This window comes from Hippoglossus hippoglossus, chromosome 4 (genome assembly GCF_009819705.1).
Source record: "Hippoglossus hippoglossus isolate fHipHip1 chromosome 4, fHipHip1.pri, whole genome shotgun sequence".
NCBI classification, from domain to species: Eukaryota; Metazoa; Chordata; class Actinopteri; order Pleuronectiformes; family Pleuronectidae; genus Hippoglossus; species Hippoglossus hippoglossus.
This window is the reverse complement of record NC_047154.1, coordinates 3,709,888-3,723,220: the sequence shown is the minus strand read 5'-3', so window position 1 is coordinate 3,723,220 and position 13,333 is coordinate 3,709,888. Positions and strand designations below refer to the sequence as shown.

The 13,333-nt window shown below is 40.2% G+C and overlaps 1 protein-coding gene across 6 annotated transcripts in view; it reads right to left on the bottom strand.

Moving 5' to 3' along the window:
- The window catches only part of evi5b (ecotropic viral integration site 5b), a 37,768-nt gene that overhangs the window by 22,360 nt on the left and 2,075 nt on the right, over positions 1-13,333 (bottom strand). For 2 of the 6 annotated variants that reach the window (XM_034582729.1, XM_034582726.1), the window contains exons 1-2: positions 12,977-13,230; positions 5,714-5,946 (exon numbers count right to left, since the gene is read on the bottom strand). In XM_034582729.1, coding sequence (XP_034438620.1) covers positions 5,714-5,865 — 152 coding nt within the window. In that variant the 5' untranslated portion in view covers positions 5,866-5,946; positions 12,977-13,230. Of the gene's footprint in view, positions 1-3,254; positions 3,393-5,713; positions 5,947-12,976; positions 13,231-13,333 lie in introns of those variants that run through there. The other 4 variants (XM_034582732.1, XM_034582727.1, XM_034582728.1 and 1 more) reach the window with 4 other exon arrangements.

Genomic DNA, 13,333 nt, shown 5'->3' with positions numbered 1-13,333 from the left:
AAGAGGCGGCAATATTAAAATAAGACCGTTTCATAATCAGTTAAAAACTCCTTGTAGGGGCTTAATTGAGTCTAATTATAATTTTTTTGCTAATATTTATAAATACCTCATTTTATTCTCATCACAATTTACAATAATTAAGGAATTCCAAGTTAAAAAAGTACTGACTTACGATATCTTCCCCTACTCAATCTCCATATCTCAACCTCAGTGAAGAACTTAAGTTAAATTTAAAGCAGAAAAATGCTGTACTTCACCTGACGCACAGATGTACAAGCTGCCACACCTTGAATCATTGCCAGACAATTTGCAAGCTAAAACTGAGACAAACAGACAAACCACACTTAATAAACAAAAACACCATCACTGCTGGAACTGTACAACAGGCCTATTCAAATGTGGCCCAGAAGCAACCTCCGAGTGGCCCAGCCCGTGGACCCGCAAGAAATGCAGAGAAAAACCGAGAGCCAAAACTTCCAAAATTCCTACAATAGTACAGACCGTGATTGCAACACTCGGTGTAGCCTGCATTGCATTTTCCGATGCACAGCAAATGCATCTCATCCCCAGCACAAATCATTGATGTGGTGACAGATTTCATTGCAAGGTTGATGGAGAACTTTGCTGGTCGATTGGATGGACTTGCTCTGCCCACAGAGGTGATGGGTTTTGAAGTGCTCCCTTCCATCGACGAGGGGAAATTCATACTCAAACTTGTTGACATGTAATCATCTGTTACCATAGCCCAGGAGCTTCGCACTAACGGGCCTGCAAAGTTTGGGACTGATGTCAACGTACACCAGTTCACTAACGTTAAGAAAGTAGCAATCACAGTGCTCAGTATGTTTGAGTCAACATACACATGTGAATCAAGCTTTTCACACATGAATTCAATAAAAAAAGCAGCTCTGGTTGCTTCCTGACTGACTCTTCACCAATGCCTTCAGGTTGCAATGACATCTTACGAATCAAAAGTCACTGCTCTTGTTCAGAACAAAAAATGGCACTTCTCCCACTAAGAAACTTGGCAGGGTAACTAGGGGTGTGCGATATATATCGTCTACGATAATATCGTAATTGTTGTTTAAACGATGTGCAAGCTCACGTTATCGAGATAATGAAGATCCATGCGCCACACATTCACGCTCTGCATGTCAATATATTGGGCCGATCAGATGGAGGCCTGCTGCTCTAGATGATATATAAAAGACATTCAGATCATTGACGGGTTTTTCCATCAGTGAATCATTGTCGGAAGAAGATAATAAGAAGAGAATAGAGAGAAAACAGTCGGCCTCCTCCGACAAAATTCCACTGTGGAAACTTCTAGTGATCACGTCTGTCCCGGGTCAGATTCATCAATATGAGCGGTTGGTTATATAAAAGAATTCTGAAACTTATTTATGATCCCACAACCTGAGGGAAGTAACAGCGCACACACACTGACTCCACTGCTTTGTAAGTGCATCTCTCTCTCTCTCAGCTGACGTCTCTGACTCGCTACAGTTTAAAAGTTGATTTGTTTGTCGCCACAATATCAACACTGATCATCACATAATGAATTTGTATGCACTTTGAGTTGTGGAAGTGGAATAAAGTATTGATACCACCTCAGGTTCTGTTCAGTTATAGCATTTTTTTATTGTTTTTTAATCGATTTTTGATGTGACTGTGTCAGGTGTGACCAAATTTGAAAGGAAAAGAATGAATAAACATTACTTATTTTCTAATACATTCAGTTGTGTTGGTTTAAAATGTGTCATTACCTCAGGGTCAAATCTGGAGAATTTGCTACAGTGGGAGGTTCTCTGCACAGACGCATTCACAACAGCAACAAATCCTCTGCATTATTCGGGCGAGAGGTGGAGCAGCCGGGTGCAGCAGACAGAGGCAGGAAGTGACATATTGACTGCGAAGATCACGTGATTAACAGCACCTCCAAGTGAGATGCACACGTAGAAGACACCAACGAAGATGTCATGAGAGTTTGTGGTGATAAGAGCTGATGGGATCTTTGTGTTTACGGCTGCTCCACCTATCGCCCGAATAATGCGGAGGATTTGTTGGTGTTGTGAACGCATCTGTACAGAGAACCTCCTGCAGCATTGAGCATTTGTGAAAGGCAAACTCTGTAGCCAATTCTCCAGATTTTCCCCACAGGTCATGTCTGAAAACAGCTCTAGTGACCATCTGCAGGCTTATTATAAACAGGGATCTTGATGTAAGGCCCAGAAATCCACCTTTAATCCACAAATTCACACTAACAATCAGGATAAAACTGACAAATAAAATGATACTCTTGTACTTGGATTGAAAGACTGTACAAAGGGGACGCAAACACATTTCTAGAGCAGAGTTGGCACTTATTTATATTCTACTGACAGCAGCTTAAAGTGGCTGAAAAAAAGCTTATCCAGCGGAGGTCAGTAAAATATTTCCTGACTCATTATGTCCATGTTAATTCAGTGTTGCCATCCATGTTCGGCATCTGAAGTGGATGAAAAGCGTGAGCGATGTGTTTTTCAGCAGTTCAATCTCACATTCTTGCCAGTTTGTCACAGGGATTGCTGACAGAATGACCTGAACAGGGGTCAGTGTACAGACAAACCAAGCAGCAACTCCCAGCCGGTGTTGTAGAGAGGAGCTCATGACAGATACACACAAAGGCTCAGACACCTGATCTCGGAAAAAGGCCGGGGCCTCTCCACTGGAGCCCGTGACATCACCGAGCATGCTCCAAGAATGACTAGGGTTACAGCCAAATTTGGGTCGTGTGGGAGGGAGTAAAATGGAAGGCCAGAGAGAGTAGCCTGCAGAAAGCTTCTGCACTTGTATTCAACTCTGACATGAAAAAACGTGAATAAAAAGGAAAATAAACTTCTAGGTATATTTTAGCAGCAATTGTTGTTTTTTCAAGTATTTTATTTGCCTTTGATGTAAGGTTACACTCACTACAGTACCAGCCTGTTCTACAAATGAACCTGAGCATACTTACTGCTCAGCTAATAATTCACCAGTAGTCAAACACAAGTCCCGAAGCTTGAGGAATAAAACAAAATACCAAAAAACTGAAGAAATTAGCTTAGGTGAAGGAATATTGGCAGTGATTAAAGGTTAATCTTGATAAAATCTTGCGCTACAACAAAGAAGCCAAACAATTAGAAGCACATTCCTCTTCCAAGAGTGTGGCTGTTTTAACATCATGACTTCCATTTGCTGTTTACTACAGAAACAAGAAACACAATGAAGCTTACCAAGATAAACTCATGATGTACTCCGCATGTCTCTGGTTTCAAGGAGTTCTGGAGCAGTGGCTCGTCTGATTTTCAGATTGAAGCAGTCAGTGTGGGGCTTCCTAATCTGTGTAACGATACTGAATGCTTTTCCCTTTATCTGATCTGTAGGGTACAAAGGCCTCACCAAACACACAAACTGACTCAGTAAACAGTGTCCTAGAAGAAAGCCAAAGTCCCCCCTACTGTTGAATTGAAAACACATTAAGGTCAAAATTAGGATATTTGTGTTTGGTGGCGATGAGCATGTTGCTAGGTTGCAGGTTACAAAAATTGCTTTCAGACATGCATCGAACTCCGAATGATCCTGACATTCACCGGAGGGGCTGTATGTGAGAACGCAAATGTTAGAGGCTCTGTACTTTCTGCAGAATTTCTCCTGCCAGCCGTGTAGTAAAAGAATTGGGATAATGTCCAAATGAGCCCAGAGATGTGAGAAAGGACATCCTCTGTAGGATTCACCGCGAAAGAACGGGCGCGTAGATGACGTTTCTAACATGCAACAGACCTCGAAAAAACCCAAAAGAATACACATATCTCAGGATGAAAGAGTGGTGCCACACACGTAGACACTGACAACGATCTAAAAAGAGCTTTTAGTGATTACGGTCAACATAGGTGTTGATGTTCTGTTAACAAAAACACATGATCTCTGTAGTGGAATTAGTTTTGTCCTGCCTCCTGCCTGCTGCACCACCCCTCACCTGAACGCTACAGAGCTTTCTGTGTTGTTGTGAACACGCCTGAGTGGAGAATCTCCTGCTGAGTTGTTCATGTGGAAAAGGCAAACTTTGGAGAAGGTCCAGACCAAATTGTATAGACATTCTCCGGAGTTCATGTCCGGGGCCCAGCTGTGGCTCTATGTGTTGAGGTGGAGGCAGCGGTCAAAGGGCAACTATGAGCCCCATCTGTTGCGCATATGGAAATCTGCCTAGACCTCAGTAAGTTGAAGTTTTCCATGTTCATTTCCATCCCCTTACTTCTGATGGGGAAAAAAAAAAATCATACCAGGTGTCGGTTGGCATACCGCACTGGCTGTTGTGGGCGTACCAGTTAATCACCAACCTCTGTATTCAACAAAGCTTTGCTGTCTTCTCTACTGGCTTTGACTGACACAATCCTAAACTCTGAATTGCATGCTGATGCTGGAAACACTGAGCACTAGCCATGGGTGAGAGTCACAACAGAGGAAGAATTCGCAAAGTTGGCAAGAGAGCGGAGCTGCGTCATCCTCTAACAGTACTTCAATCTGATGTGACGTGAAGGGACAGCCCAGTCAAACTACAACAGACCCAAGTTTACATAGTATCTGATCAATTTTGATGAGGAACCTGCTCAAAAAATTCAAATGTAGTACACTGGGTGGGCCATTATTTAAAAGAAAGTGCCCATTACTTTTAGGCCGTTGGATGAGTCAGTCCAAAACAGGGCTAGGGCCTTATGCAAACAATCAAACCATCATTTACATTTTTGAAAACATCAACCAGAATCAACACGAACTGAACTTCGGAAGAAAGGGAAGAACCCAGTGACAAAAAGTGGTCACCTCCTCAAAGAACAAAACACAAAATTCTTTGTCAAACAGCTGAACACTGAAAACACAGAAACCTCCAGAACCCAACAAATGGGACAGTTACAATTAAATGTATTTAATTTGATAGACTTTTACCGCTAATTCTCTCCAATTGACCTTTTATTGTTACCTATTGTGTGTGTGTGTAGTCAGTAGAGCAAACAAGGCAATGACAAAATAAATATTCATTAGATAAACCACACGTCGAATGCTAATTAGAGAATTTGAATATAATGTAACAAATGGATATATGTCAAAATTGGGAATTGTGTTAGTATGTTAAAAAAAAATTGTAGTATTGATATAATCATTAATAATCATATCAACTGATAACCCATGAAAAGGGCTAAAAAAGCTTTAACTGTTGAGGGAAGTTTAACTTTTGGAGTGTGTAGGAAGCTAATGACCCGCACACATCATCTGTCTGGTGCTTACAAGAGCTGCAAATCATGAGGGTGCGGTTTATCATAAACTGTTTCACATTTATAAGCATGAGGGTGAGTATCCATCCCACCTTATGAACAGTCTGACCTTCTTCCCTCTGGAAGACTAAGGACCAATTTGAAAAGGGTCAAACATCCATGTCCCGCTCCATCAGCTACGTGAGTTTTCAACAACTAGTTAACAACTAGTTTATGAAGACTCCATAAATTGTAAATAAGGTTTTAACTGTTGTAATAATGATGTTGCAGATAGTCAGAATGGTGACGATGTGTGCACTGTTGATAACAGGTTATCTGAGAGGAACTACAGTACACAGACCTGACCTCTGTCCTCTTCCACCCTCAGTTACCACCAACACTGTTAAGTTGACAGCCAGGAGCAGCTTAGGACACAGGCTGCTTACCTGTTCTGCTCCTCCAGCTTGGCAAGCAGTTCCTCATCGTCGGGAGTGAGCGGTACTGGCGACAACGGTGACAGGGCAGACGAGGACAGAGACGTAGAGGAGGACGTAGCAGTGGTCGGCAGGGACGTGGGTGTGGCCACCTGGCTAGCCATCTGACTGACCGTGTGGGACACCGAGTTCTTCACCCATGAGAGAGTAGAACTCAGCTTACCAGCAACCTTGTCTGTCGCCACCTGCAGAGGATAGAGAATACCTACTAACTCAGTAACAACATCCCCGTAATAAAACTTTTAATTTTTGGTAGTTGGCCAAAATAAATATTCCCCACCCTCTTCAAAAGACAGACTTTTATAAATTTTTAAATATATATATCACACCACACTTTCCCAGATCCTAATAATATTTAGTGCTGATTTGGTCACATGAGAAACCTACGAAACCAAAATTGCATGAGCTGACCAAGTTTGAACTTTTTGTGGGGGCTGTAAATTTTACTGGATATATCTCCTTAATATAGCTCACACAAAAATTGTTAACTCTTTTTCAGCTCCATGCTTATCTAACCAGTTAATCCTCCAGACATGGCTGGTCATAGTCTCTTCGGCTCACCCAGCCACCAGTTTATAACATATGCAACCATACATAACATTTGTATGGTTGCATACATAACATTTGATGCAACTTTGAGTAAGTCCTAACTTCACTTGCTCATATCTCCCTTAATTGAGACTCATAAAAGTTTGGTTTCACAGGTATTCTCAAGTGACCAAATTTCCACAATGACTGCCTCTGTCCAGAGTGTCTCTCCGTGACTGCTAGAATTTAGAGACAAAGTGGTGAAGTTACATGTAGCAGCTGAATACCCCTCACCTCACCCTCTCCTTCCAAACATGAAAGAGAACCTGTGGTAACCTTCAGTTTTCATAAAAACTCACAGGCTGTTTAGTTTGTCCAGTCTGGGCTACTACAACAAACATGGCGGCCTCCATAGAGAGGACCCCCCTGATGTAAATATAAAGTATTTCAATATAAAGGGCCCATTCTAGGGTAAATAAAACAACAATTTGTATAATTTAGATGAAACACACTCTAGTGAAAACATCACTAGAATTATTTTATATAAAATTTCTGTCAATAGATCCCTTTCACCTAAATCTTACACACTGAACCTTTGATTGTGATCCGAGACTCATAAAAGTTTGGTTTCACAGGAATATTCTCATGTGATCAAATTTTATTAAGATCTGTGCTGGTGCGGCCCAAAAGTGTCATTATTTGACATCATCTACTTCTTCCCCTCCCAATGATGTGAAGCTTGCATTTTTCAAATAAAAAAATATTTATCAAAGAATCAAATGCCTGAAAAAGCTTCACCGTTTTTTATCTAGCAGCTACTGAACATCATTATATACCAACAACCTATGTTATCATCATTATCTACACAGATCCAGCAGTTTGTATCAGCCCGATCGATACAGCTGCTCACTCTTCAAACTCAGCACTGGCAAATAAATTTGTCTATCTGATACTGTGATCAATACTTTAAACGATAATTTTCCAGTAAAAGCTGAGTAAGAACTGAATGACTGTTGGTAACTGATATTCTGACAATTCACTTAATTTAAAGTTAAATTATGTTTGTGTTAACCAGTGTTCTTTGTCATATCGCTTGTAATTTTTAAATTCTTAAAATTCTTAAAATTTTAAATTCTATTGAGGAAGACCTCCTTGTGTACAACAGGCTACCACTCCAGAATGAGCCTCAGTGCACTCTGGTACCAAGTTACAGTAACTTCCTACTGTAAACTGACACGCACAAGGTTCAAGGTTTTATATTTCACAGAGTACTGCTGAAAACCGCATGAAAACAGAGTAGCATACTTTGTGCTCTGTAGTTGCCAATGTTCAATGATTAAATACCTGTTGCATAATATTGATGTATATTTTCTTTCTAAAAAGTAGAAACTACCCACATATTGCACATCTGTCAGAAACTCTTCTATGTGTTCCTACCTGCTATTCCAAAAAGTCCAAACTCGTTGGCTGTGCGATGCCAACATACTACAGCTTTAAACATTAGCACATTCCTGAATGTAAACCACTGTTCTGAACCTTCAAACCGGTTTCTAGTCACACTGGCCTGTGGTCATATGCTGATCATACTGTCAGGAGGGTTCAAAGTGCTCCACAAAGGATCTGCCTTATTTTCCTTCTTTAAGTCTCCTGCAGAAATCAGTGTTCTGTGCAACAGAAGGTGAAGTTTTGTACTCAGCAGAACGAAATTCACCTTACACCTGAGGGGCGAATCTTTTTAATAGTCTCGCCTTTGGTTTCACACCATGCAGCAGGATGTATGGATAGAGCAACCAGACAGGAAACCTATCTAACTTTGTAGTAAAAAATTATGAGTCATTTTTCTGTGTATTGCAGGACTACAGAGGGCTGAAGACAAAAACGGAAAGAAACAGAAAAGGAGGTGGAGGATAAGACGGTAGTAAATGTGGTGTCAGGAATGTGTGGTATAGAACAGACTGAAAATATGCTAGCTAGGCTTTTTTTACCCTGCTGTGTGCACATAGACACGCTTAGTGACTGTGCAGTTACCACACACACATAACAATCACTATGAAGTACTGTGACGTTAATGTGTGGTAGACACTTGTGCTGGGTAAAGTCTCTAAATATCAAACATCAGAGACCGTTACTTACAGTTTTATTATGTGTGTGTGTGTGTGTGTGTGTGTGTGTGTGTGTGTGTGTGTGTGTGTGTGTGTGTGTGTGTGTGTGTGTGTGTGTGTGTGTGAATTTTAGGTTCAACTTCTCAACTTTGCAAGAAACCATGCATGTTTGCAACCCTCCTCAGCCAAAAATTCAGGACATTATGTTTGGTTGACGATGAATCTTGATAGACATGTTTCATTTTCCATAATGAAGAGATAGGACTCGATAAGTCCAATTCATTCCTACTCTTTTCGGACATAAAATGTAGTATTGTGATATGTTCTGTTGTTTTTCTTTCTTGTCTAAAATGCCAGAATAAACGTTATATTTATTTAATTTAGCCATAAAAATGTGTATATGAATTCATAACAGTACAAACTTCACTATAACAGAGTATATTATTAATCTATTCTATTACAAGTTTGGAATGTGACATTTAGACATTTAAAAATGTACTGTAGAGAAACATTAAAAACAAATATGTTCTCATTTATGTATCATAAAAGCAATATAGTATCTTACAATACACATTTTATGATTGTGGGGATTGCCTGTGAACTGGAGAGAAACAGGAAGTTGGTACGCTAAACTTTTCGTGTTCTCATAACAACACCCTGTTCCTGTCAAGGTGGGGGGGCCTCATTTACTGCCCTTCGTCCACAATATAAGCACTAAACTAACAGATTCACAAACTATAGACCCAAGAGAGTGACTGCAATAGGATGGATGGATGATGCCACAATACAAGGCAAAGTTCAACTTTCAGAAAAAACATTAAGAGCAACAAAAAGAAGTATATTGGTATATTTATATAAAAATTTAAATAAACTTTGCAAATGTATCAAATTTCAACGATTTACTTCAAATCAGTTGATTTCTTGTAGAATTGAACAACAATTCAGAAGACGAAAAGGCAGGGAAAGTTGGGTTATGGGGAAAAGCAGTGTGAGTGATTAACCATAGATAACTGAATATTCAAACAAATACAAAGTTGCATTTTCTCTACAATTTGTCAGACTCTACATGCTTTCTGAAAAATACAATTTGATTTTCCTTTTATTTCATTTCACTGTATATATTTTTTTCAAAATACCACTCACAAAGCCACAAACTAAATCTGAACACGCAGGTGACGTTCACCTACACTGTCTGTCATTAACACAAATAACAGGATCCACACCAGCACTTTTACTGGCTGTGTACACCTTGTAAACAACGGCTGTGGGCAACATAAGCTCTTACTCAGTCGGTGTTAGTCAGCACATTTTACACCCTGACAGCAGCAATGTAACAGTTCAATTAATAAATCCATTACATTAGTTTACATCTCAAATAAGTGACAGTGCACACACTGTGACTAATTCATCTAAACAGCAGAGGAAATAAAGATAACATTTTCCTCACAACTGCATTACTCCAATTGATTACGAAAATGTCCGCCAAGATTGTGAAATTTAAATAGGATATTATGAACTAATATGTGAACAATTACAAAAAATGGTTGATGATAAAAAAAGTTGCACTGCCCAATTAATAAGACTTCTACTTTTCACCGTCCCAAACTCTTTTTGAACCAGTGGGTCAGGCTAGCTTTGTGTCTGTACTCTTTACTTTTGAAAGCAAAGAGGAGAATGTAAGGGCATGAGGTTTCATCAAAGACAGGCTCCCAGTGTGGGACACCATGCAGAACTAACTAGAGAGAGAGAGAGAAAAAGAAAAAATGGAGACTAAAAACCATGTGGACCCAAGTGAATTCAGGCCTGGTTTCTGCCCCATTTGTGATGATAAACCTCATTATTATTAATCTTATTAGTCGATTATCTTATTTTGAAAGCTAAATATTAAATACTAATGTGCCTCTTTATATTTTTTATATCAACTAAAAAAAAGACATGGGAACCAAGTTCAGGTTGCAAAATATGAGAAGACAAAAACTTTCATTGACTCAAAAAATGCAAACGTCCAGGTGGCCTCAGGGCAGAATGAGGCAAGACTTCCCTATAAGTCCTACAGAGATTGTTTCTGCTTTTGTATGCTGAAGGACTCAAAGGGGGCCCCGAGAAGCAGTACGCATTGCTAATGAAATCCACAGCAAGAAGAAAGCCTCTGCGCAGAATTGAAAAAGACCAAAGACGGAACAAAGACGCATTTCTTTTCCCATAATTCAAAATGCAAAACACCCAGAATGCTGTAAAACGGAGCAGGAAAAGAAGAGTGTCACAAACTCTTGAGCTGTGACAAATATAAAACTAGTTTCCATCTAAAAAGACTTTTAAAGTTGTCATCCAAGGGGAAAATGAAGACAAACGTATCTGGCCTGTCCCCATTTTACTCATCTTTGATGTGCTGTTTCTAGTCAGTGAATCAGAACAAACTTATCTGGCCCAGCAGGAGAGAGCATGGCCATCTTGAGGGAAACACACTGGCCATGAGCTGTGTGAGGGTATTAAAACACAGCCCTGACTTACAATAACACACTCGCACTGAAGTAGAATGGCCTTTCACTTCATACACAGAGGGAAGCTCAGAGTTTCCCAGTGTACAATCAGCATTGTTAAAGGTTTGGCTGAAGGCTATTCTTCACTATGCAGCCACATACGAACTATGAATACGGACTTTTGGCCCATAAAAGGTCGATTTGGACTTGCATCCAACTAGTGTCAATTAATTATAGAAACACTTGAATCTCTGTTGATTCTGTAGGAGTGATAACTGAAACTACTGGGGCTGATAGTGACAAAACCAAATATGGTCCTAAGCATTAAATACGCATGTGGTCTTGCACCGACTCCTCCAGGATTCTTGCTTATAAATACTGCCTTCACGTTCATTTTGATTTTGACAATTCAGTGATGTGTGACTGTTACTCTTTCAATATTGAGAAAGAACAGCAAAGTCATTTTTACTATTAATTTTACTCATATAGAGCAAACATATGGGTACTGATATCACTACACTGCAATGCCTTTAGGCGTTTAAGTCCCAAGTCAATGCTTGTGAAGCTCTGTGACATAACTTCAACAAGTACAGACAAGTGTTTCCTCTGACATGGCCATCTCTAGTCCCACACACAGTGGGAAAGTGGTCTCACTGCTTCGGACCCCACTCTACAAGCTGTTCAGTTTTAAATACAGAAGCATTTGTCCATGATCACCTGGAAACGGATTTTAAACAGTGGCACTGTCACTAACTTCAATTAACATAAATCGACCAGGTTTAATTAGAGCTATTTCTGGACAAAGGTGTATTAATACTTAAGGTTGTCCATCTAATAATAAATTAATACTTTTAGTGGGTTCTAGTAATTTACAAAACTGTTTTGTTTTAGTGAGTCTACGTATAAAAGTTATAATATAAGGACAACAGGTTGTGAGAATTAAGAGAGGTTGAAAGAGAATCACATTACTGTTTAATTTTAATGCTTATAAGTTGGCTATCTTTGTTTCTACATCTTTGGAAAAAAAACGTCAGGGTAGTGTATTTGTTTAGTATTGTTACTGATGCTGCTGGTGTGGTATTTAGTTTCTTGTTTTTACTTTTTCTAAATAACGGTGTCTTGTATCCTTGTTTTGGGCTGGACACATACATGTATATTCATGACACAAGACTAAAGTCACAGAACAATCAGGTTTTACTCTTCTTTCAGTGTGATTTTGTGAAAGATCCCATTGCTCATAAAAGACTCATGAGTACAGTTAATGGAGTATTACTCAGATGTGGTTAGTGTTGGGTACTTTTATTTCTGCCTATGCCTTTTAATAGCCTACATCTCATTTTCCCAGTTTACTGTCTCCAGGTGAGGTGAAGTACAGGACATGATCATTAACAACATACTTCCACAGCAACATAATACAACATAATGGTCACATGCATTCACCACTGGAGTCCTTTCTGTCTCTGAGGCACAACTTTAGAGGGTTTACCTCCCACAGTATGTGTCCACAGTGCTGCTGATAAACCCTGGAGGTCACTTCAGTATAAGTTTAGAGATACGGCTGAGCACTTCAAATCACTTGCTTGGGCTACACACCATCACTAACATTTTGGTTTGCAGGCGATGGACAGGAGGAGCACAAGTCCCTCTTCCTTTTATGGCTAGCTGGTGTTGCGAGCTGAAATGGAGATCCAGCATCAACTGCAAAAGTCTGCAGAGGATTTCTTCCAGAAAGACCTAAAGTCAACGAGCTCGACGAGGCCACACTTTGGTTTAATTTATGTATTTAGATGACATTAGCGAGCAGGAGACATGTCTAACATTTTAGTATCTGGTGTTTTGTTCCAGGCAATAGCCGGTGTCCTCACTTAAAGACTACAAGAGTAAAAATTAAACACAACTGCCACCACGGACAAGCTACGAGCTAAGCTAACGTGGTCGTTAAACTTATGAAGGAGTGAAATAATGCCAACCTCCTGTAGTGAGACGTGATGTCACACCGTGCATTTAGACGACACTGATAAACAGGGGTCGTTTTATGAGTTAAGTGTTCGCACCAGTAATTAGACAGAGCCCGGGACAAAACAACAACCAAGAACATCCTTTACCTTGGAAGAGTTTGTTTCCAACTGCGGAGAACGTCGCCGCTTCCCATGCACCAAAGTACAGTCCCGCTGTTATCACGAGAATATCGGGTTTCAAACACTTCAGCCGAGTACTTTAGCCGTGTTAGCCCCGATAGCCTAGCTAGGACTCCAGTCTGAACGCTAGCCAGAGTTAAGTTAGCCTGTTCCCATTGAGCCCCGGTCCAGCCCAATGCAGCCGTAATACGTGTACACAGATGTCTGGAGACACAGCGGCCTCCCGACTGTTTACATCGCTCTGCGCGTGCGCATCCTGATCCAACCTGGAGCAGCACTGTCACCAAGTGTTCATGTTGCGCAGCTACATCCACAACACCTCTC